Source organism: Aquarana catesbeiana, linkage group LG07 (genome assembly GCF_042186555.1).
Source record: "Aquarana catesbeiana isolate 2022-GZ linkage group LG07, ASM4218655v1, whole genome shotgun sequence".
Taxonomy (NCBI): domain Eukaryota; kingdom Metazoa; phylum Chordata; class Amphibia; order Anura; family Ranidae; genus Aquarana; species Aquarana catesbeiana.
The window spans coordinates 102,542,597-102,569,062 of NC_133330.1; the positions used below are offsets into that span (position 1 = coordinate 102,542,597).

At 42.6% G+C, this 26,466-nt stretch overlaps 1 protein-coding gene across 2 annotated transcripts in view; it reads left to right on the plus strand.

The window, feature by feature from the left end:
• The window catches only part of TAB1 (TGF-beta activated kinase 1 (MAP3K7) binding protein 1), a 228,151-nt gene that overhangs the window by 190,850 nt on the left and 10,835 nt on the right, over positions 1-26,466 (plus strand). For both annotated transcript variants that reach the window (XM_073592549.1, XM_073592550.1), the window contains 3 exons: positions 6,852-6,996; positions 7,087-7,309; positions 21,468-21,618. In XM_073592549.1, coding sequence (XP_073448650.1) covers positions 6,852-6,996; positions 7,087-7,309; positions 21,468-21,618 — 519 coding nt within the window. The remainder of the gene's footprint in view (positions 1-6,851; positions 6,997-7,086; positions 7,310-21,467; positions 21,619-26,466) is intronic.

A 26,466-nucleotide genomic window follows, 5' to 3' on the forward strand; every position in this document is an offset into this window, starting at 1 on the left:
TTCCTTAGTCCACTTGGCTCCCCCTCTGCTTTATCTGGGGAAAAATTTACTGTTACTATGACAGAGTTTAAATTAACTTCCATGATAGCCAATTCAGCACCCAAGCGTACATATCCCTCTTCACATCTCTCCTCCTGAGTCTGTCTCTGAAACAGTTATGTCTGTGTCTTCTGCTGAGGATGACAAGAATTGAAATCTCTCCATCTTAGAAGAACTTAAACCTATGGGGGCTCAGTCTACTGACCTCTTTCCTGTGCTTAAGGAAACCTTTTTGGTTCTCATTGATGCAGTGTGTACTTGTTTAGAACTAGAGCAGCCTGTGTCTAAATGTGCAAAGGTCTGGGGACTGGCTGAATTCTGATAAATTGTCTGTCTGCCCCTCTAAAATGCTTTACACAATACCCTGTGGAGGAGGCATTTACTAAGAAATAGTCTGTTCCCATTGTGGACCCTGCCATTTCTTCTCTTAACAAAACCCTAACCACCTCTGTAGAGGACATCCCAGTATTCAAAGATCTCGTAGACAAATGACTGGAAGCCCGTTTTAAGTCACTGTTAAGCCTTACCTCACAGTCGTTACTGTTATGGCCATATATGACATAACATATAGTATAAGCATATTTGACAAGCTCCTGAGTCTGTCCTTTTGGACCTCTCTGTCCTGCACAAACTGAAACTCTTGCCCATCGTATTTTACCTACCCTCTGGTTCAAATAAATGTTGGCCTTGAAGGAAAGGGAAACAACACCCAGATGAATTCCCCGAGGAGGTAGACAAACAGTGCTCTAGCTCATAATGTCTTACTAACACCAAAACGTAGCATGAGAAGGTAGAATTGAGAGCTGGCAGCTTGTTCTTCTGAATAAGTTCCTTTATTATGGTAGGCAGTGTGTACAAAATCCAGCAGCTTAAATGTTTTCTGCAGAACATAAAAAAAAACCTCCTGCACATGTCTTTTGAGGGCAATTGCCTGTTACGAGCCTCCCTTTACAACCTTATTAAGGAAGTTACTGGAGGGTAAAGTACCTTTTTGCCCAAGAAAGAGAGACGAAACCCTAGCCTGGGAAGTCCTTTTCCTCTGAGATCAAGAAGAGTTACTTTAGGCCTATGTCTTCAATGTCCACCAGCAATTACTCTTTGTATTTAGGAGACACCCCTACCTCTGTAAGTGGCGTTAGCTCTGCTGACCTTTTTGTCAGCATGGACTTAATACTTCTTAGATGCTTGGGTAAGGGACATGGTGTGCAGAGGATGCAAACTAGAATTTCAGTCTTTACCCCCACTTTGCTTCATGCTGTCCAATCTGCCTTTGTTCACCTTAGCACAGAGTAGACCTCTACACTGCCCTGAAACAACAACTCAGGGCTATCGCCCTGTCCCAGATGGGACAAATTTTTTTTAAAACCTGTTCACCGTTCCCAAGGCAAAATGGGGCATACACCCAGTTATGAATTTGAAAGCACTCAATGTCTAAATTCATGTACAGAAATTTTGTATGAGATCTGCCAGGTCATTCAGTGCCTCCCTCCTGCCAGGAGACTTTGCAGGGTACTCCCATTGTTGGGGTATTTGGATGACCTTCTGTTGAGAGCATGGTTGTCCCAGTCCCTATCCGATAAATATCCAAAAGACTGTTTAGACTTTCCGACAATTCAGCTGGATCAACCCATTGTCTGGTGTTTGTGGGCCTTCTACTGGATATGACCAGTCCAAAGTTTTTGTGCCTCTGGACAAGCTTCGGACTCTCTGCACCCATGTTCAGATCCTACGTCCCCGAAGCTGTCCTACTCTCTGCTTCTACATGAGCGTCCTGGGCTTAATAGCTTTCTTTAAGGGTACCCTACCCTTACCCCATATGCCCATTTCCACTCCAGACCATTGCACTTTCTTGTCCCATGCCACCAGACTGTCTGCATAGATGAAATACCACCAAAAGAAAGCTCTTTTTGTGTGAAAAAAAATGATAAAAATTTTGTTTGGGTACAGTGTTGCATGACAGCGCAATTGTCATTCAAAGTGCGACAGCGCTGAAAGCTGAAAAAATGCATGGACAGGGGTAAAAGTGCCAACCTCCTGTGATGTGTTGCAGGAGGGGGGCGGCAAACTTCCACTCACATCCCCTAGGTCAAGGATCAGCAACCTGTAGATCATATATCCAGGTGACTGGTAAATCACAGTCTGGGCTTGCTGACCCGCCATCCCAGAGCATCGGAGTGCAATGCAGAGGGACTACTTGTATACTTGTAAAGTTGGAGCTGTAGTAGGGAGCAAGATCCGCATAAGCCGATGCCTCCTCTGTAGTGCTGGCTCCTGCCCCATGTGGAGTGATCCCAACTGCACTCCACCTCTTATCCCGGCTAGCGGTCTCTAATGTGGTGCCAGCAGCAGGTAAGAAGAGATCTTCAGGTCAGTGTGAAGCAATGCACTGGGCATAATAGCATAGGGCTGCTTTCACACTTATGTGCTGCGGTGTACCCACTCCACGGGTGCAGTGCAGTGTACTTGCAGCATTCCTGCAGCTTTGCTTTGCTTAGCCATAGACATTTATCTTATCCTGCTTGTTTGGTGCACTTTCAGAATGCAGGACTTCTGGTTCGCTTTCAGAAAGTACACCACACTTTTTTTCAAAGCCATTTTTTGGGTTTTTTATTGAAAAAATTGTGTGGAATATGTTCTTTTACAATGATAAGCAATATTTCTATGATTATAATAAAAGTCTATGGCAAAGCACAGCTAATCCAGGAAAGTCGCAAATGCACTGCGCTGCACCCACGGTGCAGTAAACCGCAGCACATCAGTCTGAAAGCAGCCTTATAGGGGGCTCAGAGCATTAAGGGTTCATTTGCAGTTTAGGGGGTGGTAAAGCCCCATAGTTAAGATTTTACCATCCCCCAACCCAACCACACCCCCTTTAGCTGCAGTGGCCAGGGGTGTACACATGCTGCAGCAGGAGATGTATGCCCTGTCATGTTTGGTGAGTGTAGCACCTGCCAAGCATGACCCATTCAAGTGAATGAGGCCACTCTGCAAGTGCCCTGCAACCTTGTGCAGTACAGCAAACAAGGGGTTGTGTTGCTTTCTCACCATCTGCTTAACCCCCTGGCCTCCACATAAGAATGCAGTTGTGGGGCATTTGCAGAGTGGCCCCATTTACTTTGAATAGGTCGCGATTGGCAGGCGTTAACACCCACCAAAAGCAACAGGGGGTTTAATTGTTGCTGCAACATGTTTACAACTTTGGCTGCTGCTTCAGCAGCTAAAGGGGGTAGGGATTGGGGGTGGTAAACTCAACCGCAGGGTTTTATCATCACCCAACTTTACATCTGAACGAGCCCTAAGGGTGCATCTGCGGAATGCAACAAAGGGCTCATTCACAAGTGCAGGCACTGCTGCTCCTCTGAAAAGTTATCAGAGTGTGTTTGACAGAATTAAACCAATGATTGCCGCGCAATACATGCGATTGCGACACAGTAGTATGACAATTAGAGGTTTAAATCAGGTGTGAGGAGGCGACACTGTGTCCAGTGATCTTTGACTTCCCCCATGTTGTTCAGGTATAGATCTACCGCTTTAAGGTTGCCTACCCCTGGCCTAGGTGATCTGTGTGAAATTGGGAGCAGGTGCCTGCTCCCTCCAAAAAAAAAAAAATTACAAAAATGGCAGAGAAGGAAGAGAGGAACCTTCTCCTTTTGGGTGAACTTCCAATTTAACTCTGCTTATTTAAGTGGAATTTTGGCCAAAAGGTCCTGATAGGTTACTCCATGCTGGCCCCTCAGGTAGGGTAGGAAGCAAATATAGCTATGTAAAACATTAAAAATAAGTGCCTATGCTGTTTAAAATTCAGTAGGGCACTGTCTCCTCCTGCTCTGCACATACACAAATCCAGAGAGAGATTTATTTTTGCCCCTGTACAAATCATTAGTAAGACCTCATCTGGAATGTGCAGTTCAGGGCACCAGTTCTCAAAAAGGATATTGCGGAATTGGAGAAAGTGCAGAGAAGGGCAACCAAACTGATAAGAGGCATGGAGTTGCTCAGCTATGAGGAAAGATTAGAGGAACTGAATTTATTCTCTCTTCAGAAGAGGAGATTAGGGGGGATATGATCAACATGTATAAATACACAAGTGGACCATATAGTGAACTTGATGTTGAGTTATTCACTTTAACCACTTGCCGACCACGCTATAGCTGAATGACCACTATAGCACGGTCGTCCAGTTCTGGGAGGCCGTCATATGACGGCCTCCTGTGATCACGCTCGCAGTGTCCTCCAGACACTGCCGTACACAAATTGAGGTAAAAAGCCAATCAGCGGCTCTTTGCCACCTGATCAGCTGTGTTCAATCACAGCTGATCACGATGTCAACAGAAGCCAGTTACTGGCTCTCTTCACCGCTCCTTCTCATGCTGTCAGAGTGTTGAAAGGAGAAAAGAGCCGATAATCGGCTTCTGCAAAAGTGCTCTCAATCTGTGTCCACCACTGCTGCCAATTTAGTGCCAACCACTGATGCCAATTAGTGCCCACCACTGCTGCCAATCATTGCCCACAAGTGTCTTCTCATCAATGTCACCTATCAGTCCAATCTTCCAGTGCCCATCAGTCTCACCTATCAGTGCAGCCTATCAATGCCCATCAGTACCGCCTCATCAGCGCACATTAATAAAGCAGAGAAATTACCTGTTTGCTACATTTTATAACAAGCTATGAAAAAGTTTTGTGGGTTTTTTTCAAAATTTTCAGTCTTTATTCGTTTATGTAACAAAAAATGAAAAACCCAGCTGTGACTAAATACCACCAAAAAAATGCTCTATTTGTGTGAAGAAAAATCAAACATTTTTTTGGGTACAGTGTTGCATGACTGCGCTATTTTCATTCAAAGTGCGACAGCACTGAAAGCTGAAAATTGGCCTGGACAGGAAGGGGGTGAAAGTGCCCTGTGGGCAAGTGGTTAAGGTTATCACAAAGGACAAGGGAGCACGGTTTACATCTAGAGGAAAAGAAATTTAATCTCCAAATACTGAAAGGCTTCTTCACCGTAAGCTGTGAAAATGTGGAATAGACTCCCTCAAGAGCTGGTTCTGTCCAGCTCAGTGGATTGCTTTAGAAAAGGCCTGGATTATTTTCTAAATGTACAAAATTTAACTGAATACTAATATTTATAGGTAAAGTTGATCCAGGGACTATCCGATTGCCCTTTGGGGGGGGTCAGGAAAGAATTTTTTCCCCTGCTGGAACAAATTGGATCATGCTTTGCTGGGGTTTTTTTTCCCTTCCTCTTGATCAACTGTGGGTATAGGATTGTGTATATAGGATTGTAAAAAATGTTTTCCCTTTTATTGGTTGAACTAGATGGGCTTGTGTCTTTTTTCAACCAGACTAACTATGTAATGCCTCAGAGATGTAATTTATTGCTTGTGATTGGCCTACTGATTTTCTCAGAAATCTGCAGTAAGAAGCAAGTTAGGTATTAGGCATCCTCTGAAACAAAAATATCTGTTTTTGGGAGACGCTTCTAAAAAGGGTTAATCACTTCTAAAGGAGTACAGACCCTGACATTCTCCTCATTAGATCCCTGCAAGTGCATCAGCTGATCAGTAATGAAAAAGTCACTCCCATTCTGATTCAGTTTTCAAAAGACATACAGATTTTTCTTCAGAGCAGAAACAGATAGGACTTTAAAGTTTAACATCCTTGCAATGTTAATTGATCATTCAGAGGGGATTGTTTTTTTTTTGTTTTTTTGTTTTTTGTTTTTTTTCATCAACAAAAGTGGACTTGCTCTTTAGGGCTACATTCAAAGCCTGCATTTGGTATAATACAATGGAAAAAAAAAATACTGTTTGCAGCACTGTTGGGTTTTTTCATTTAAAACGTAGTTAGGGCCCTCTTAATCCTATTGTATTGTATTGTATTATATTATAACTGTATTGTCTCCCTTTTATATTGTAAAGCGCTGCGTAAACTGTTGGCGCTATATAAATCCTGAATAATAATAATAATAGTTACTAATCGGGTGAATAGTAATGTATGCTGAACACTTGTAAATTTCACCGAGAGTACACTGCAGGAACAGCCGCAGCATACAGGACAGCTGCAACTTTCCATAAACCTTAAAAATTCACATATTCCTTGCCATCCACTTTATTCCCAGCATAATTGCACACTGCCAGTTAGTATTTTTTTTTTTTTGTTACCAGTTATGAGACTTTATTAGAAAGGGTGTACAGAACATAGGAATATAAGAAATTATGTGCAAAGCTTGTGTGGCCATACTTCTCATGTGGGTCACAGGAGTGCACTTATATCTGCACTCCTGTGAATAAGTGTCAGCTGACAGTGGGCTAAGGTTCACAGTCAGTTGACTTCATGGACCTGCTCCAATCTCTGAGAGGATCCTAACATTATTATCGACTCCGATTCCTGACAGCTGGCACAGGCTCTCAGTGCCACTGAGAGCCTGAGCCAGCCAATCCCACCCCCACTCCTGCACAATGCTCTAGTGAGTGCTGCAGGGATAGAGCTGAGAACAGTGACTGACAGTCATTCCTCTGCTCAGAGAGGACCCGAGAAATGAGTGATCAACAGTCATGTGATCGCTCAGTTCTCAGGCTAAGAGGCAATGGGGGACAGCTTGCAGCATCAGACAGATGCTGTAGCATGTATGTATGTATGTTTGTTTTGTTTTTTCAGTCCTGCACTTCTCCTTTAATACAGCAATAAGCATGTAATAGTACACTAGTACTCATGTTATATGACACTTTTCTAATAAAAAAGCAATATAAACCTAGGTATTTAAACTGTTTGAAATGTATAAGTTGCATTCAGTAACTGTGTGATCTTGTCTTTAGTGCAGCCAAATCTAAACCAATCACGGCAGAGCCAGAAATCCATGGATGCCAGCCTCTGGACGGAGTTACAGGTTTTCTTGTGCTGATGTCAGAAGGTCTTTACAAGGCTTTGGAAGCCGCACACGGACCTGGACAAGCTAATCAGGTACCCTAATAGTATCTAGCAGCAGCTTGGAGATTTTATAATAGTCATGGACACTGTATGCCTTTTAATTGTTATGTTTTTATTCAAAAGGAAATAGCAGCAATGATTGCCACAGAATTTGCCAAGCAAGTTTCTCTTGATGATGTGGCACAGGCAGTAGTGGAGAGAGTGAAGAGGATACATCATGATACTTTTCGCAGTGGTGGTGAACGGACCAAGTTCTGCGCCAAACATGAGGACATGACTCTTCTTGTTCGTAACTTGGGCTATCCATTAGAAGAAGCTAACCAGCCCAATCTGACACCAACTCAGGGTTTGTGATAATTTTCTGGCACTATTTTGGTAAATGTGATTTATCTTACAGTACTGGACATAGGAATTGTTTCATAGACCTTATGCTGCAACTTCAGATAGTTGAACACTGGCAAAAGCTTTGCTGGGTCTGTTCCCTGGTGTATCTATATAACCCCACCCATTCCACGAGGCTCCAATTTTTTGCAAATGTCCTTGGGTGATGGATAGAATTTCCTGCTATTTTTCACCAGATTAAATTTACCTCCTGCAACTGACATGTCTTTCAAGATTTGACTACTTATTGTCTTCATGGCTCACCAAACAGTTTGCAGATCATTTATCCTTGAGTACATCTTGGGTACTGTACCCGGACCCTGTAGCAGCAGAGCCGACCTGTCATGTTTGCTTCAGGCACAAGATTCTGCATTCAGTGCTCACCTTGGCACTTGGCGCAAAGAGGATAGTGTAGTTAGCCACAGGGTGCTATACAGGTTCAGGACCATGGTCTATTCCTTTAGCACCCAGACCCTGAAGACCTCTTCAGGGGTATGCTTCCCATGATGGGCGAAGCCTAGACCCTGAATGGTGACAGGGACAAGATAAGACAAATTCCCCTGTACCCTTATACATACCAAATCCTGGTTTTACATGTCTTCATGACTCTGCAACATAGACCGCATTTATCTGTTTAAATTTGGCAGTCTTATTTTACCTCACCACCAGAAGTTCCCCTCTGGCTAGAGGCATATTGTCCTACCTGCACACCTCTGCCCACCATTTTTGTTGACAAGAAGCTGATTGTTTGCCATCTCACATGTTGCTGCACTTTTGGAGGATTATAGATGCTTGGGAGCAAGAGCACATGGAGCAGACAGCACTGAGTCCGCCACAGGTGGTCTCTCTCAGACAAAGATTTCAAAACAGGTTGAAGTTTCAAGATGTGCTTTTCAAACTCTTTTGAAGAAGCACAAAGAAATGGGCAACATTGATCACCATAGTCGTAGTGATTGGCCAAGGAAACTTAATGCAGCGGATGAAAGATGCAATATGCTTCTGTTCCCTCAACATGGGAAGATGTCCAGCAGTGCCATTAGCACAGAACTGGCACAAACCAGTGGGACCCAGGTACACCCATCTACTGTCCAGAGAAGTCTGGCCAGAAGTGGTCTTAATGGAAAATTTGCAGCCAAAAAGCCATTCCTCCAAGGTGGAAGCAAGGAAAAGCAGCTGTATCAGGAGGCAGTTTGTTCGCTGGTGAGCGGTAAAATAATGAGTGTTTGCAGGAAACAGTGAAGCATGGTGGAGGTTCCGCGCAAGTTTGGGGCTGCATTTCTGTAAATGGAATTGGGTCAGGATCATTGGTGTCCTCAATGCCGAGAAATACAGGTGGATACTTATCCATCATATCATACTATCATTGAGGAGTGTGATAGGCCCCAAATGTATTGGGCAGGACAAGGAGCTCAAACATACATCCAATGTCATTAAGAACTATCTTAAGCATAAAGAAGAACTAGGAGACCTGGAAGTCATGGTTTGGCCCCCACAGAGTCCTGATCTCAACATAGCCTAGTCTGTCTGGGATTACACGAAGAGACAGAAGGATTTGAGGCACCTTACATCCACAGAAGGTCTGTGGTTAGTTCTCCAATTTGTTTGGAACAACCTACCCGCCGAGTTCCTACAGAAACTGCAAGTTTACCTAGAAAAATCAATGCTGTTTTGAAGGCAAAGGGTAGTCACACCAAATATTGTTCATTAACTTTCCATTTTGGTAAATAAAATTAAAAAAACTATTAACACTTCTATTTCTGAAAGCATTCTTAATTGCTTAATCTACATTTTGTATTGAAAGTACCCCACTGAAAAGAAAAACTCAAACTCTGTTTATTTCCACATTCTTACAAATTCAAAACCTTATATAATTAAAAGGTTTGAGCCGGCAACTCTGTAGTCCATATAGCGATTTTTTTTGGGTTGGTTACATAAAGTGACGAGCAAAACAGCTGACGTGTTTGGCAACAGCCTTAGTCGTAGCATGTTAAACATAAAAATGGCAATACATTTATACTCGTATAAGCTCCACCCCAAAATCAATTTGCATGGTAAATTGAAGCAATTAACTGGGCAATTAAGAGGTTAATATCAAGATGCCAAAATGCAGGAAAAGGACTGAGACAAAAGATATACATCACCTGACATGTTTCAAAAGATTTAAAAGGACTTTGGGATACTATACATGATCACCCTACACACATAGGCAAGAAAAAAAAATCAAAGATTTTTCAGTATGCTGGTGCAGAAAAAAAAAATTTTTCAAAGATTTTTCAGTATGCTGGTGCAGAAAAAAAAAATTTTTCAAAGATTTTTCAGTATGCTGGTGCTGGGGCATTCTTGCCCTTCTGTATAGGGTGATCATGTTTAGTAGTATCCCACTGTGCTTTTAAATCTTTTTAAACATGTCAGGTGCTTCCAGTTCTCGTGCTCAGCAGCCAGCCTGATACATTTTGAACGCAGGAGGTTGGCTGCTCGGCACGGATGCCATTCAAAGATTGCATTTTCTGAACGAATGCAAATAATTCTCTGAGTGGATCTGGTGGAGAGTGTAATGTCATCACCCCGCCTCTCTGCCTTGTCCAGTCAGAGAATGCTTTGCATTCGTTCACAAAATGCTTTTGCATTTTGTGAATGACACCCGTGTCAAGCATCCAACCTCCTGTGTTCAGTAGGCAGCAGGGCAGCCGCTCACTGTGGGACCTGGAAGTCGATGGAGATCACTGAAATAGCGGTGTCTGCTTCAGTGAATTCCAGCTTCCAGGGGCATCAGCCAGGTTTATCTACAGTATTGCACAAAAGTGAGTACAAAATTACATTTTGCTACAATGTAAAGTAGTGAGTGTACAGCTTGTATAAGAGTGTAATTTTTCTGTACCCTCAAAATAGCTCAACACACATCCATAAATGTCTAAACCGCTGGCAACAAAAGTGAGTACACCCCTAAGTGAAAATGTCCAAATTGGGCCCAAAATGTCAATATCTTAAGTGGCCACCATTATTTCCCATCACTGTGTTAACCCTCTTGGGCATGGCGTTCAACAGAGCTTCACAGGTTGCCACTGGAGTCCTCTTCCACTCCTCCATGACGACATCGCGGAGCTGGTGGATGTTAGAGACCTTGCGCTCCTCCACCTTCCATTTGAGAAAAACCCCACAGATGCTCAATAGGGTTTAGGTCTGGAGACATGCTTGGCTAGTCCATCACCTTTACCCTCAGCTTCTTTAGCAAGGCAGTGGTCATCTTAGAGGTATGTTTGGGGTTGTTATCATGTTGGAATACTGCCCTGCGGCCCAGTCTCTGAAGGGAGGGGTTCATGCTCTGCTTCAGTATGTCACAGTACGTGTTTGCATTCATGGTTCCCTCAATGAACTGTAGCTCCCCAGTGCCCGCAGCACTCATGCAGCCCCAGACCATGAAACTCCCACCACCATGCTTGACTGTAGGCAAAACACACTTGTCTTTGTACTCCTCGCCTGATTGCCGCCACACACGCTTGACACCATCTGAACCAAATAAGTTTATCTTGGTCTCCTCAGACCACAGGACATGGTTCCAGTAACCCATGTCCTTAGTCTGCTTGTAATCAGCAAACTGCTGGCTTTCTTGTGCATCATCTTTAGAAGAGGCTTCCTTCTGGGACAACAGCCATACGGACCAATTTGATGCGGCATATGGTCTGAGCACTAACAGACTGACCCCCCCCCCACCCTTCAACCTCTCCTAAAATGCTGGCAGCACTTATACGTTTATTTTCCAAAGACAACTTCTGGATATGATGCTGAGCACGTGCACTCAACTTCTTTGGTCGAGGGCTGTTCTGAGTGGAACCTGTCCTGTTAAACCGCTGTATGGTCTTGACCACCGTGCTGCAGCTCAGTTTCAGGGTCTTGGCAATGTTCTTATAGCCTAGGCCATCTTTATGTAGAGCAACAATTCTTTTTTTTCAGCTCCTCAGTAGGTTCTTTGCCATGAGGTGCCATGTTAAACTTCCAGTAACCAGTATGAGAGAGTGAGAACGATAACACCAAATTTAACACACCTGCTCCCCATTCACACCTGAGACCTTGTAACGCTAACGAGTCACACGACAACGGGACATTTTCACTTAGGGGTGTACTCACTTTTATCGCCATGTCATTTTAAGAACACTTGTTCGATTTTCTAATCATTAGTGGGGTCAAATCGACGTTCATTTTCAACCACAGAGACAAGAAAATTTGGAAATAATAGAAAACTTCTTGGTCAAAGGAATTTTCAGACAGTGTATGTGGTTTTCGTTCAGAAATTACATTCATTTTAAAAACAGAATGTTACAAACAAGTGAAAATTTCAAACAACATTCTTTCATTCAGCGAATATACAAAGATTTTTTTGTCTGAATATTCTCGTCTGAAAATTGATCCGTGTGGCCAGCATAAGGCTCGGTACATACCTATGCAGTTTACTTTTGATCGGTTTCTGCAGTGCTTTTTGCTGTGCGTTTTGATTTTTGAGCATGTGATTTTGCTGCGCTTTTGAATTTTTTTTGGCCAATTTGTTGGGCAGATTAAAAAACACAAATTGCTGCAAAAACGCATTACATGCTTTTCTACAGCTTCTCTATTGAAGTATATTGAACCAAAAAAAGCACTGTTTTGCGTTAAAAAAAAGTCCCTGACCCTTTCCAAATATGCAGCGGCTGAAAAAAGCATTGATGTGTACGTGGCTCATAGGAAACCATGTAAATGAACTGTAGTGCGTTTCTGCAAAAAGCACCAATAAGCACATAGATGTGAACCAAGTCTAAGACATTTAGTAACATAATGGGGTTAAAAGAACTAAAATGAGCCCTTTATAGTACAATAAAGCAGATAATCACTACTGTAAGGTGTTAATTTTTTTTACTGTAGAACTGTGAAAGTAATATTTACAGTAGTGATTATTGGCTCTTTTTGTACTATAAAGGGCTCATTTTAGTTTTTTTAACCTCATTATGTTACTGGCCGATTAATCAATTATGAAAATAGTAATCGATTCATTTCATAATCGATTAGTTGTCGATTAATCGATTAGTTGTTTCAGCCCTACATATTACATTGGTCCAAGCTGAAGCCTAGAGTTATTCTTGAAAGATTTGGTGCATAGACATTTGAAGACTCTTTTGAAGTCATTTGCTCTGGCAAATCTTGCGCTACAGTCAGTCATATCCAACTTTTTTGTTGCCCAAACTATGGCAAATTGGGCTGGAGAAATTTAAAGTGGATGTAAACCTGAAAAAAAACATTTTTAATGAAGACTTCTACCTGGTACAGTAGAGGATGTCAAACCATTTGTGCCCATTCTTGCCACAAAGAGTTAATCCAGCTCTGAGCAATCCTCTTGTCTTTTTTTTTAGTAAGATAAAAAACCACACACAGATAAGTTTGTGTGGCCACATCCCACACTGCTGTGACTGACATCTGATTTATTTATCTCATGAACAAGCATGAGAGCAGAGAGTGTCTACGATTCCAGCTTCACATCCTTCCTCCTTTCTTCTCCTGCTCTCCCAGGCTTGGCGGCTCCACACCTCAGCATGATTGTGAATGCTGAAGTCATGTGGTGCCTTTCCTGAGTTTAGACTGGATGTTACTCAAAACTCAGGAATAGGAGAGTGTAGAGGTGGGCAGGGAGTCTTGTGACATCACGAGTCCGACCATCGAGCTACATCAAAGGAATCCACCCACTAAATCCAGAGTTTTGCAGGGCTCCTACTGCTGAAGGGGGTGACATTTGCAAAGTAGGGATACATGCAGGAGGCTTGCATATATACATTAATACTGTGCCATTAGTTTATACTGGGTGAGTGGTGGGCTTACATCCACTTTATAATTAAGCTTTCTCCTTATATAGATAATCCTAATCTTTCTTCAGAATTGCAGCTCTTGCCCTCGTCCCTACTATTTTGTGTAGCTGGTATGGAGAATGTGATCTGTCAGATATACAGAACGTCCTTACTTTTTGTGCATATGCACAGAATCCTTTGCCTAAAAGCTTGTCCGACTGACCCAGTTCAGAAGAGGTGTCTTTTATGCCTGCTTCTTTTTGGCCGCTCCCTCGATCAATACCTTATGGCAGCTAGACATACTCTTCCATATGTATAATATCCAATTGCTGCAACCAAGTGTCAGGGAAATGTCCGAAGAACTGACAATCTTACCAGCACTCATCATGGTTGCTTCAGGCTGACTCCCGTGCGCACATAGATGCGCGACGGCGCAAACGGGCATGTGCAGATGCGAGCGCACAACGTGACAGGCATCCTCTGGCCTATTTAAACCGGCTGCTGACACCTGCAGATTGCTGGATTATCGTCAGCTCCCCCGTAATTCTCTGTGCTTCTGTGTATCCTGATTCTTTGACCTCCCGTTACAGACCCGGCTTGTTGTGACCCGCTAATCCTGATCTCTTGGCTTGACCCTTGGCTTGCACCCTGACTCTGCTCCTGTCTGCTCCATCGTGTTTGACCCCGGCTTGGCTTATGACTCTGCTATTACCAATCTCACCGTGTATTGATCCCGCCTTGTTTCAGTTCTGAACCTATCTTTGACTGATCTGCCGTGTAAGACCCCTGGCCTGGCTCCTGATTCTGTTCCTGGTTTACTCCACTGCTACATTCATCTGTCACCACCCAAGCACGTCTGCCTTACAGCGCATCCTGCCTGTTCCAGCTATTGTCTGGTGATCAGCCCATAAAACTTCAGTAACCGGGCACTGCACTTCCTGTACCATTCTCAGGAGTGCGCTGCACTCAGCCATAAGGGGAGCCCTCTCAGCAGCTCGGCCTCACACCTGGAATGTGACACAGACAGGGGCTTTTGGGGGGGACTGCAGGGTAGCCTCTTGCCTACTGACTATGGGCCCTGGCTGTGAAGGGGGCTCTATTCTTTGGGAGGGGTGTGCCTGGGGGACCTTTTGGAGTGGGTTTGCTTCGGATTTGGGTCCACGTCTTCCCAAAATACACATATTCTGGGAATCTAGAACCTGGATACAGATTTGGGGTCCCTGTGTTTTGCTGGAGTATGGAATCAGCAGCCCAAGCCAGTCTTGATGGCTTCAACCCCCTCCTAGAGAGAGAGAAACTCACAGCAGAAGATTATAATCAGTTAAAACAACCTGATGCTGGGGTCTGCTGCTGCTTTGTGTAAATCTGCTTATTAACCACTTCAGTCCCGGAGGATTTTACCCCCTTCCTGACCAGAGCTCTTTTTGCGATTCGGCACTGCGTCGCTTTAACTGACAATTGTGCGGTCGTGCGACGTTGTACCCAAACAAAATTGACGTCCTCTTTTTTCCCACAAATAGAGCTTTCTTTTGGTGGTATTTGATCGCCTCTGCGGGTTTTATTTTTTGCGCTATAAACAAAAGAAGAGCGTCAATTTTGAAAAAGACGCAATATTTTTTACTTTTTGCTATAATAAATATCCCCCAAAAATATAAAAAAAACGATTTTTTTCCTCAGTTTAGGCCGATATGTATTCTTCTACATATTTTTGGTTAAAAAAATTGCAATATATTGATTGGTTTGCACAAAATTTATAGCGTCTACAAAATAGGGGATGGTTTTATGGCATTTTTATTTTTTTTTATTAGTAATGGCGGCGATCTGCGATTTTTATTTTTCGGGACTGCGACATTATGGCGGACACATCAGACATTTTTGACACTATTTTGGGACCATTGTCATTTATACAGTGATCAATGCTCTAAAAATGCATTGATTACTGTGTAAATGACACTGGCAGTAAAGGGGTTAACCACTAGGGGACCGTAAAGGGGTTAAGTGTGTCCTAGGGAGTGATTCTAACTGTGAGGGGGCTGGACTTCAACATACAGGACAGTGATCACAGCTCTAGATGAGAGAGAGCTGTGATCACTGTCCTGTCACTAGGCAGAACGGGGAAATGCTTTGTATACAAAAGCATCTCCCCGTTCTTCCTCTCCGTAACACGATCGTGGGTACCCGGCAGACATCGAGCGCCCGCGACACTACTTCTTAAAGGGGACGTACCTGTATGCCCTTTTGCCTACCAGCACCATTCTGCTGGCGTACATCGGCGTGCACTGGTCAGCAAGCGGTTAAGGTGTCTTTCTCTCATTGTATAATTCCCCCATTATGTGCCTCCTAGGTGTGCATTCCCATTATTAATTGAGTCACCTATTGTTTCCGCCTGTCTGCTAATCCTTTTGGAGATGTGATTAGTATTGTGCCCATTTTACCTAGTTACCGAACCATTCCAGAGTGGAGGAAGCTGTATCTTTGGCGAGGAACCTAGGCTGGGTGCCAGGTGGTCAGTCACACTACCCCGTTATCCACAACAACAGTACCCTATGAAATGGACATACTCTTCCATATGTATAAAATCCAATTGCCCCCTTCAGATATCACCATATATTGCGGGTGCTTCTGGTTGCAGCAGACCTTCCACCTTTTAAGACCTGCTTAAAAGCCTTGTTCACATTAAAGGTTTGCCCCCATCTCTGAAGGCGAAGGGGTAGTCTGACAGTTACCCCAACTTAAAAAAAGATAGGTCTTGGTCTTTCTTTCATTCTGCCTTCTAGAGAGGTACCCTCTTTTTTTAGGACTGCATATCCCATCAAGTCCATAACACATTGGTAAAAACAAATGCAGTAGCCACTCTCCCACATGTTCTCCTCTGGCCCTGCTATCTGTCTACTGCATAAGTAGGCCTTTTCCTAATCTCCTGTAGATCTGCTGCTAGACTTCTTAGGTTGAAGTGTCCCTCTCCTTTTGGCAAACACGTGTCATGAGTTATACCCACTTGCTATTCATGCATCCTAGTAACCCTTCCATTACAGACAGAATGTATTTATTTTGTTTAAATGTTTAGAACAAATGTTATCACTTGATAGTACATTGAGTAGAACAGAATCACCTATAAGTGAAAGACCATTTCTATAAACAATATAGATTGTCCAGTAACACAATGGGTGAGCCTAAATAGCAACAGAACAAAGACTATACATATGCTGCATCAAATAGGAGACTGGTTAATTCAGGTGGAATAAGTTCATTCTAAAACTTACCAAATATAGTTACCAAATACATGGTTAGCAAAATAAACTAGTAAGAGGTTTAAAATGGGTACCCGAAGAGGAGAAAGAAAGAAAGGAAAGAAAAAGAGGAGTGAGCAGCCAGCATGCAGGAATTAAAAAAAAAAACAAAAAAATGAGGTCACCTTGCAATCAGTATATGGTAGGTGTTCCAGATATGCCATACTGCATTTTTCCAGTGTGTTTCATATTCTATTCCTAAGGTGTTCCGCATGCCTCACTTCTTATTACGACTCAATAAATATTGAAAGTTATGAAGTAGTCTGCTTCTACTTGGTGTTGATCAGACCTCTCACAGCAGTGACAATGAGTCATTGTTTTTTTTAGATTTCTTTAAACCCCTTTCCCGTATAGGTAGACCCAGGAAGTGTGTTAGTGGTTGCTTTGGAAGTATCTGCAAGCTTAGAAAGCATAGAGTGAACTTCCTCTCAAAAGGACGAGGCGCCCAAGCAAGTCCTCATATTGTGAAATAGAGTACCCACCTTAGAATTGCATCTCTAGCAATAGTCAGATACTGTGGGGTAAATAAAGTGTAGAGACTTAGGAGTGTAATACCAATGCATCAATATTTCATAGGCATTTTCCTTAAACTTTGTGCACATTGAGCTCATATGGGCTTGAAAGCCACAGTGTTTGCCAATTCTGTAAAGACAAATTCACATCCCAGCACTTTTTCCCATTTTAACATGTAGCTTAGGGAAGGGGTCTTCTGGAAGACTATTTAACACCGTATAAATATCAAAGATTAAAGCTTTTCTAGAAAGACCCTTGGCACAGATTTTCTCAAAGGGTGTAAAATTAGTGAAACCTGAGTGTTTTGGTACGAGACTGGGCAAAGTGTTGAATTTGGAGATAGCCAAAAAAAAAGAAGGAAGATAGGAGACCAAATTTATCTTGAAAATCAAGAGAGGCAATAATTTAAGAGTACAGGAATCAACTATTTCTTTAAATTTAAACAAAGAATTTATCTTCCAGGATTGTATCATTAATGTATGCAAATTAGCATGCACGGAAATGAGGTTAACAATGATTTAGCAGACGAAAGGTGAGATTTATCTTTAACAGTCCCCCCAGATAAACTTCGTAAACTGCATCAAGGCTAAGATTGGAATCAGGAGCTTCAAAGCCCAAACCCCAAAACAAGGAGCTGGGGTGAATAAGTAACAGCCACAGTTTTTCAAGTTCTGTCTAGCAATTATAATACCAAAAGGTAGTCCAAGAAGCTAAGTGAATCAGGTGTGCTGCATAATAATAATACATTATGTCAGGTACCCCTAGCCCCTCTTGGAAAGAGAGTACAGAGCAGCTTTCTCAAGAGTTTGCCTCTTATAATTCCAAATATAGTTAAACAAATCAGTCTGAATTATTTTTATTTTTTTTAAGTCGGTGGAGGACACCCTGACAGGGTTTCAAACAAGTATATTAACTTTGGAACTATTGTCATTTTAGCCATAGCTATACCACCTAACAAGGAGATAGGCTGAGAAGTCCAAGCATGGAGTTGTTTTGTCACTTTCCTAAACAATGGAGGGAAATTCTGTTAGTAAAATAAAGTAGGTAGGAGTAAAACAAATACCTAAATACTTACCTGAATCTGTATTCCAGCTACAATGAAAGTTGCCCTGCAGTTGAGCGGGACAGGAAGACCGGATATTTATCGATAATGCCACAGTTTTACTAGTATTGTTCTTATAACCTGAAAGTGCTTCAAATTCCTCTAGTGTGACTTGGAGGTTGATCAGTGATTTGAGAGGAGACAGAGGCTCCTATCCATTCATAAACTGAAGCAGAGTAACACACAGTTTACTCTGCTTAGTTATCACAGGACACAGGAGTGATTGGTAACAAATGCTCACTATGTCCCTTTCAGAAAAGAAAGGGGCCGGTAAATTACATACCGGCCCCTTTCTCCGCTCTCCATCCTGACAGATTCAGGAGAGGAGGGAAGCCGGGTGCGGGGGATGTGGGGGGGGGTGGAGGAGGAAGAAACAGCAGGCAGATGAGGAGGAGGGGGGGGGGGACCAGAGAAGAAGGGGAGGAGGAGGAAGACACGGAGGTCAGTCGGGGATGATTGGTGCAGGGGGGGACAGCTGTGAGCATCGGTCTCCCTGCATGGCTTTTCAGGTGAAAGCCGTGGGAGGGAGAGAAGGAGAAGCAGATGATAAGCCATGCAGGCAGAACGATGCTCACAGCTGTCCCCGCTGCACCGATCATCCCCGACTGTCATTGGACAACCATGTGTGCAGAAGTGACAGGGGGCTGTGAGCATGCTCTGGCCAAGGGGAATGTAGAGGTGGGCGGGGAGTCTGCTGGCGTCACGACTCTGCCCGAGCGCCGGATAACAGACCCGCCCACAGAAACCGGCATTTTTGAGGGCTCCAAATAGAGAAAGGGGAGATATCCGAAAGGTAAGGCTACATGCAGGAGGCATGTATATCCTTATAGTTCAGCACTATGGCAGTACTTTATAATTGATGGGAGTGGGTTTACATCCACTTTAGGTTCCTGAAGTGAATTTCCATTAAGTAAAAGTTCAGCCCTCTAGCATTTGGTGAAAAAAATCTAACCCTAATGGGAATAACTAAGTTAAGTAATGATTACCACATCCCGATCTGCAGTACTTCTGCCTTTTTTTTAATAGACACAGGTTCTCACTAAGAAAAGTATAGATAAGCTGGCCTAAAGAAGAAAGGCAAGAGCAGATGCTGCAGAGAGAGAGAGAATTGAGCAGAACAAAGAATCAAACACAAGCAAACCGAGGGATTGCCAAACCCTTAGGTTGGTTCACACTAATGCAAATTCGCATGACAGGAGATTGTGGCCGGCTCTCTATGGAGCCAGTGCTCATATCTCCGTGGCGGCTGCGGAGCAGCTTGCACAGGAGTCCTGTGCATCTTTGGCTCCATTTCAGAGCTGAATTCAGGTAAAAATACGGCCCTGATTCGTCCCTGAAACGGAGGACAGGGACACACCGGACCCTTGCTGCGAGCAGCATCCAGTAGCAGTGTGAACCCAGCCTTATAGGTTCAGAGTCCGAAAACTGAACGGTCAAACAGAATTCACCAGCGGAACATCGAGGGAGCCTGAGAACATTCCCTTCTAGACTTGCCTGTAAATTTCCACGGTAGAGACTAGGCATATATTAACTGGTCTTAATATAAAGCATCATTATGGCGAAAGCCAAAACTTCAAATAGTAAAAGAAGAAATAAATAAAAAAGAACCCCCATTATGCAGAAATTATTTTTCCCTCTACCGTATTTGTGGTGCTAAACTATTGGGCCCTTTCTAACGCCCTGGATGATCCCATTGTGCTTCGGAGACTCGATACCACAGGACTCCTGAGCCTGAATTCTTGCATTATTTGCCTAACCACTGCTGCTCACACTACTCTCCTGTCGCTGAGTCTGCATCCTTCTGGGTTTTTTCCCCCCAATCTTTTTTTTGTCTGGATGTCCGTGTCTTTTCCTAAATGCCCTCTTTTAGCACCACATTCTTACCTACGCCAGGTCTAACAATTTTTTTGTTGCCATTTTTCAGTTGCCCATTATGAGACTAAAGTTGGCCAATCACTGATCAAAATTAGGCTGGTTCAGCAGGGACTGGCTGAATTTCAGTCAATGTGTGGCAGTTCCCACTTGCAGAGGTTCATGGAATATGCTGGAAAATTTATTGGAATTAGCAGCTGCAGGCAGTCATTTGCAGCCACTGGTCAGTGTATTATGACAGTATTGGGTTCTGCTGTCAGAGTACAATTTCCCAGCCGAGAGGGGATTCCTCCATCCAAATTGTCTGTGCAGATGGAGGCATCTGTTTTTGTTTTTGTTTTTTTAAGTTTAATTCAGCCCACTGGCTAAACAAAAAAATGTATTGCCAGCTTAATTCTAACGTATGCTGGTTGTCCAGGTGTAGTTTCTTATATTCAGGTCACTGGATCCTTCTCCACCCTACTTGAAGAGGTTAGTACCATAACCTGAAGTTCCTGCTATTGCTTAGTGCTATAGGACATTCCTCCATGGCTTTCAGCACTCAAGTTCTGTTCTGAGCCCTGCAGCACCCTCATTTGCCTCTTCCAGGGCTGAGGATTGCCAACTTACCTATTTAAAGGTCAAATCCACTATTCTTTTTCTTGGCATCGGTCCAATTCATTCACTAACTTGGTATTGGCATAACACCCATGTTCCCAGGGTTTCCTGCAGTCTGTAGGGGCTTCAGCACTTGCTTGCCTTGCTTAACTCTCATTTTCTGCTTACGGCTGCTCTACAGCCTTGCCCATTGATTCACGAAAATCCGCACTTCCCGGATATTCCCTAGTTATGCCAATCCTGACCTTTTGATTGGATGACTGCCCCTTTCCACCGCACCCCTGAAGACCATTTTTCTTCACTTCCGGGTAACTTCTTGCCATTCCTCTCTCCCCTTCCACGTAGCTGGGTAGTCATTGGATTTGTCCTTCCTTGTGTGGAAACCATAGCCTGATTTTCTATTTATGTTTCTTCAAACCATTTGTTTGCCACATGAATGTTTGAGCCTCCACTGTCGCTTGCTCTAGCTGCAGGGTACTTTTCCTGTTACCTATTTTTTGGGTCCCTTAACCAATCTTGTTCATTTCCTGAAGGCCTGTTGTTGCTCCTTAGCTGTGTTGTTGCCCACCCCTTGATTGGGGATGTCCTATGGTCTATAAATCAAGTACTGTAGTGTACAGTAAAGATAGTAGGAATTTTGATGTACCCCTGAATTCCACATCTTCATGTACAGTACAGGACACTGATCCCTTCCCCTCTTTTTTCTGTAATCTCCTTATTGCTTGCTAAAAGAAAAACTGGAGCCTCACAGAGTGGGTGGGGTTATATGGATACACTAGGGGCAGACCCAACCACCAGAAGGTAGCAGCATATAACCCATGGTCTATGAATTGATTCCTTTGTCTTGCACTATACTTCAAGATATGGAATTTACCAGAATGTCAAAATTTCTGTTATCTGGTATGTATATATTTTTCCTACTGACTTGCTTACTTGTTTCAGGTGGTCGAGTATACCCTGTGTCGGTGCCCTATTCTAGTGCACAAAACACTAGCAAAACCAGTGTAACTCTATCGCTAGTAATGCCATCACAAGGGACAATGGTGAACGGAACTCACAGCAGTTCAACACTGGATGGAGCAACTCCAACCTTGTATGTACCAGTTATAAGTAATGCAGGCCCAAAGTGGATTAAATGATTCTTAAAACTAGAAATCTCAATAAATTATTGAAACCTGAGACACTATTATTAAGAATTTTTAGGATATTTCAATCCATTGATGTTTGTTAATTCAGCAACTTGGTCAGTAGGTACATGGGCATTCAGCCTGATGAATTTTTAATTCCTGGCCTAGGTCATCAAAGTGTTTCCCTTTAACTAAAACCAAAAATTCATCAACTAGTTATATTCTGGCTTTTAGTTGTGTGGCATGCAGTTGAATACTATGGAAACACAAATCTGGCTCCTGTAACACCTATGGCTAGTGTTGTATTTCATCCGTAGCTGTGGGGTGGGGAAATTCATTAAAGATGAATTCCAGGCATAGTATATTTTTACACAATTACATTAGTCCAGTATACCATACCAGCCCTATGCCCTTACAAGCTGGAAGTCACTGAAGTAGACACAGCTACTTCAGTGATTTCCATTTGCTTCCGGGTATTGTGCCAAGTGGCCACCCTGATGTATTGCAAATGCAGGCTGTTTGCTGTTCAGCACAGAGAGCCATTCAGACGTCACGCTTTCTGGCTCGTCTAATCAGAAAAAGCTTTGCATTTACTCAGAACACGCAAAGCATTTTCTAAATTATGCCTATGCTGAGCGACCAACCTCCTGTGTTCAGAATGCATCAGGTTGGCTGCTTAGCGTGAGACCCAGAAGTAATGAAGATCACTGGAATCTACTTCAGTGATTTCCAGCATCCAGAGGCACTGGGCAGGCATGGTAAATACATGGTAACATTGGTCCAAACTATGTAAAAATATACCATGCCTGGAATTATTCTTTCAATCATTTAGTCATTTTTTAATTCACATTCTATCCAGTTAGCTACATATAAATGTTATTTTCAAGAAAAACAGCAACCTTCAGTGGAATAAAGTGATGGAAATACCCCATTTGAGGTCCATTTGCTTCCTTTTTGTCTGATGAATATTTTTTCTTCCAATATAAAAGGCGTCAACCATGTGCTAAAAATATCTGACAGCTGCCCCTTTAAGAGTGAACCACATTGATAATCTGAACTAAAGAAATAAAGTAGGCGCCATTCGACTAAATAAATCCTTAACTTATACGTACTAAGTGATTTATACCTTAGACACTGCAATTATCAATAATGTGCAATAAATTGGATTATTCAAAAAGGAATGTAGGAATTAAATCAACAAAATCATGCAATTCATATATTAATGTCCCATTCGTGATGAATTTGTGCACAAAAAATCAAATCAACTTGTGCCATAAAAAGAAAAAATGTACAAATATAGAGTCCTTCTTGAACTGTCATCACATCCAAATCTTTATCTTGTGCTCTGTTTAAATGCCTCCCATCCAAAGTGTGTCTTTAGTGCAGAAATTTTAAACCCAATTTCAGGGTAAACATGCTGCACCACCAATGATACAAATGCACACTCACCAGAAGCCCTTATCAGGAACACAGATGTCTCTCTTCCTCGAGTGCATCTGGCCCACACAGTAAGAAAATACTCATAGGGAACACAGTTAACCCTTTGCCCCTGATAAACCCTTCCCTGCCAGTGTCATTTATACAGTGTCAGTGCATTTTTTTTTTTTTTTAGCACTGATCAGTGTATTGGTGTCACTGTTCCCCAAAAAGTGTTACTAAGTGTCAGATTTGTCCGCCTCAATGTCGCAGTCTCGCTAAAAATCACTGATCCACTGTCATTACTAGTAAAAACCTTAAAAATTTAAAAAAATCCCTACATCTATCCCATAGTTTGTAGATGCTATAACTTTTGCACAAACCAATAAATATATACGCTTTTTGGGATTTTTTTCACCAAAAATATGTAGCAGAATACAATTTGGCCTAAACTGATGAAGAAATTTTTTTTTTTATTTTTATATTGAGATCATTTTATAGCAGTAAAAAATATTGGGTTTTTTCTCAAAATAAGTGGTCTTTTTTTGTTTATAGCGAAACAAATAAAAAGGTGATCAAATAGCACCAAAAGAAAGCTCTATTTGTGGATTTAATTTTATTTTTGGTACAGCGTTGCACAACCGCTCAATTGTGAGTTAAAGCAACGCAGTGCCGTATCGCAAAAAATGGCCTGGTCGGGAAGTGGGTAAAACCTTCCGGAGCTGAAGTGGTTAAAGTGGTATCAAAGCTTTGTTTTTTTTTAACCACTTCCATACAGGGCATTTTCACCCCCTTCCTGCCCAAGCCAATTTTCAGCTTTCAGCGCTGTCACACTTTGAATAACAATTGCGCGGTCATACAACACTGTACACAAATTAAATTTTTATCATTTTTTCCCCACTAATAGAGCTTTCTTTTGGTGGTATTTGATCACCCCTGCGGTTTTTATTTCTTGCGCTATTAACAAAACAAGAGTGACAAGTTTGAAAAAAACACAATATTTTTTACTTTTTGCTATAATAAATATCCAATTTTTTTTTTTAAACAATTTTTTTCCTCAGTTTAGGCTGATATGTATTCTTCTACATATTTTTGGTAAAAAATATCGCAATAAGCGTATATTGGTTTGCGCAAAAGTTATAGTGTCTACAAAATAAGGGGATAGATTTATAGCATTTTTATTATTTTTTTTTTTTTTTTACTAGTAATGGTGGCGATCTGCGATTTTTATCGTGACTGCGATATTGCGGCGGACACATCGGACAATTTTGACACATTTTTGGGACTATTCACATTTATACAGTGATCCGTGCTATAAAAATGCATTGATTACTGTATAAATGTGACTGGCAATGAAGGGGTTAACCAGGAGGGGGCGCTGTAGGGTTAAATGTGTTCCTAAGGAGTGATTCTAACTGTGGGAGGAGGGGATTCACAAGGGGAATGATTAATGCGCTACCCAAAACAAACTAAACAAGCTGCTACAAACCATGTGACAAAAATGTAAACAGATATTAAATAAATTGTAGCGCTAAAACACACATGCGCAATGTAAATCTATATAAATAAAAAGTCTCTGTGCATGTGAACATAGTGTCCCAATAGTGACGTGTTATCAAAGCAAAAATAGTCCACAGTGAATATGAAGAATCCGTGTGTCAGTTCTATCTGCTTCCCAACTGTCAGCTCAGATGTCATCAAACTTGACAAATAGATGGGATACGCTTACCGGAAATGTTGGATTCTACTGCCATGAGCATAGAATCACAAGGGGAGGAGACCGATCGGTGTTCCTCTGTACAAGGAACACACCATCAGTCTCCTCCCATCTGACAGGACGTGGATCTGTGTGTTTACATACACAGATCCACGGTCCTGCTCGGTTACCGGGCAATCGCGGGTGCCCGGCGGACATCGCAGCCGCTGGGCACGCGCATTGGGACCCGAGTGATGCGGCGGCGCGCGTGGGATCCTGGAAGGCAGCGCCGTCATATGATGGCGGCCCAGGATAACAGCTGCACCGTCCCGCCGTCATATGACGGTGGGCGGGCAGCAAGTGGTTACATAGCAAAAATGTTATACTTACCTGCTCTGTGCAATGGTTTTGCACAAAGCAGCTCTGAGCCTCTTCGTTTCAGGTCTCCCACCAGCACTCCTGGCTCCTCCCCCTCAAACGGTGCCCCCAGAGAAAGACGCTTGCCCTGGGAGCACCACTGCATGCTCGCTCCCGAGCCGCTGCTCTATGCATCCATAAGACACATAGAGCCGCGGCTGTCCTCCCCTGCTCTCCCCTTGGCTGTAATTAACAGCAGTGGGATCCAAAGGTTTTTTACCTTCGTGCATAGAATGCATGAATAGAACCACTTTAGGGCTGAATCAGCAGAAATAAAAAGAAAAAACAGTAGTAGTTGTGTACCCATTAAAAATAATAAAACAAAAGTGTATTTTTAAAGTGGTTGTAAACCCTGGTGTATACCCACTGAAGTGACTAGCCACATGTGATACACAGAGATGAAACAAATTTTCCCACATACGTTCTCCTGTTTATCTGCAGTCCTCTCTTCTCTACGGCCTTCAAAAACACACAGATCAAAGGCTTTTTCTCAGCCCCAGGAGGGCAGGAGTTCGATATCACACACTTCACAATCACAAGCTGTGACTTGAATGGAGGGAATGAACATACAGTTTCATATGGATCCATGACAAGCTGAGCCTGTCAGTCACCTTCTGCATGCTTGGGGGGGGGGGGGGGGGGGTATCCTCTACAAGATCCTGTGTTGTTTGGATAATCTGTCAGAAGTAAATCATGCAGATAGGAGAGGGAGGAGAGAGATCAGATGGGAACCATACTAGATGCTTTGGATTGGGGTAAGTACACACTATAGAGGGATATGCTTTGCTCATTTTTTATTTAAGAGGTTTACAACTATTTTAAATGCAACTAGTTTAAGTACCTAATCCCCTGTATAGCGGCTCTCAAACCCAGGGAGGAAGGGGCAGTCAGGCTCTGCTGCAGTGCACATGCTGACAGGAGGGAGAAATGTGCTGATTCTAACTCATTATCTATTCTGCAGATAGGGGACATGTTCCTTGACCAAACTGTTTTACCACTGCAGTGGTGGTCTAGGACCTGGGTATCATGACAGGCACGGTTGCCTGGGTGACAAAACTGGCTAAACAAGGCACAAATATTTTAGCGGGTAGATCAGTCCACATGTATGTATTTTACCTGTATGTTTATCTTTTTAATTCAGAATTCAGCTTTAGGACTTTTTTTTTTTTTTTTTTTAGAGTGAATATTATAAGAGATGGGTCCTAAATGACTTTGTGTTATGCAGGCGAATTCATGCTCATTTTGTCTAGCAGACATAAATGTTATTTTCGATACAGGAGTTATG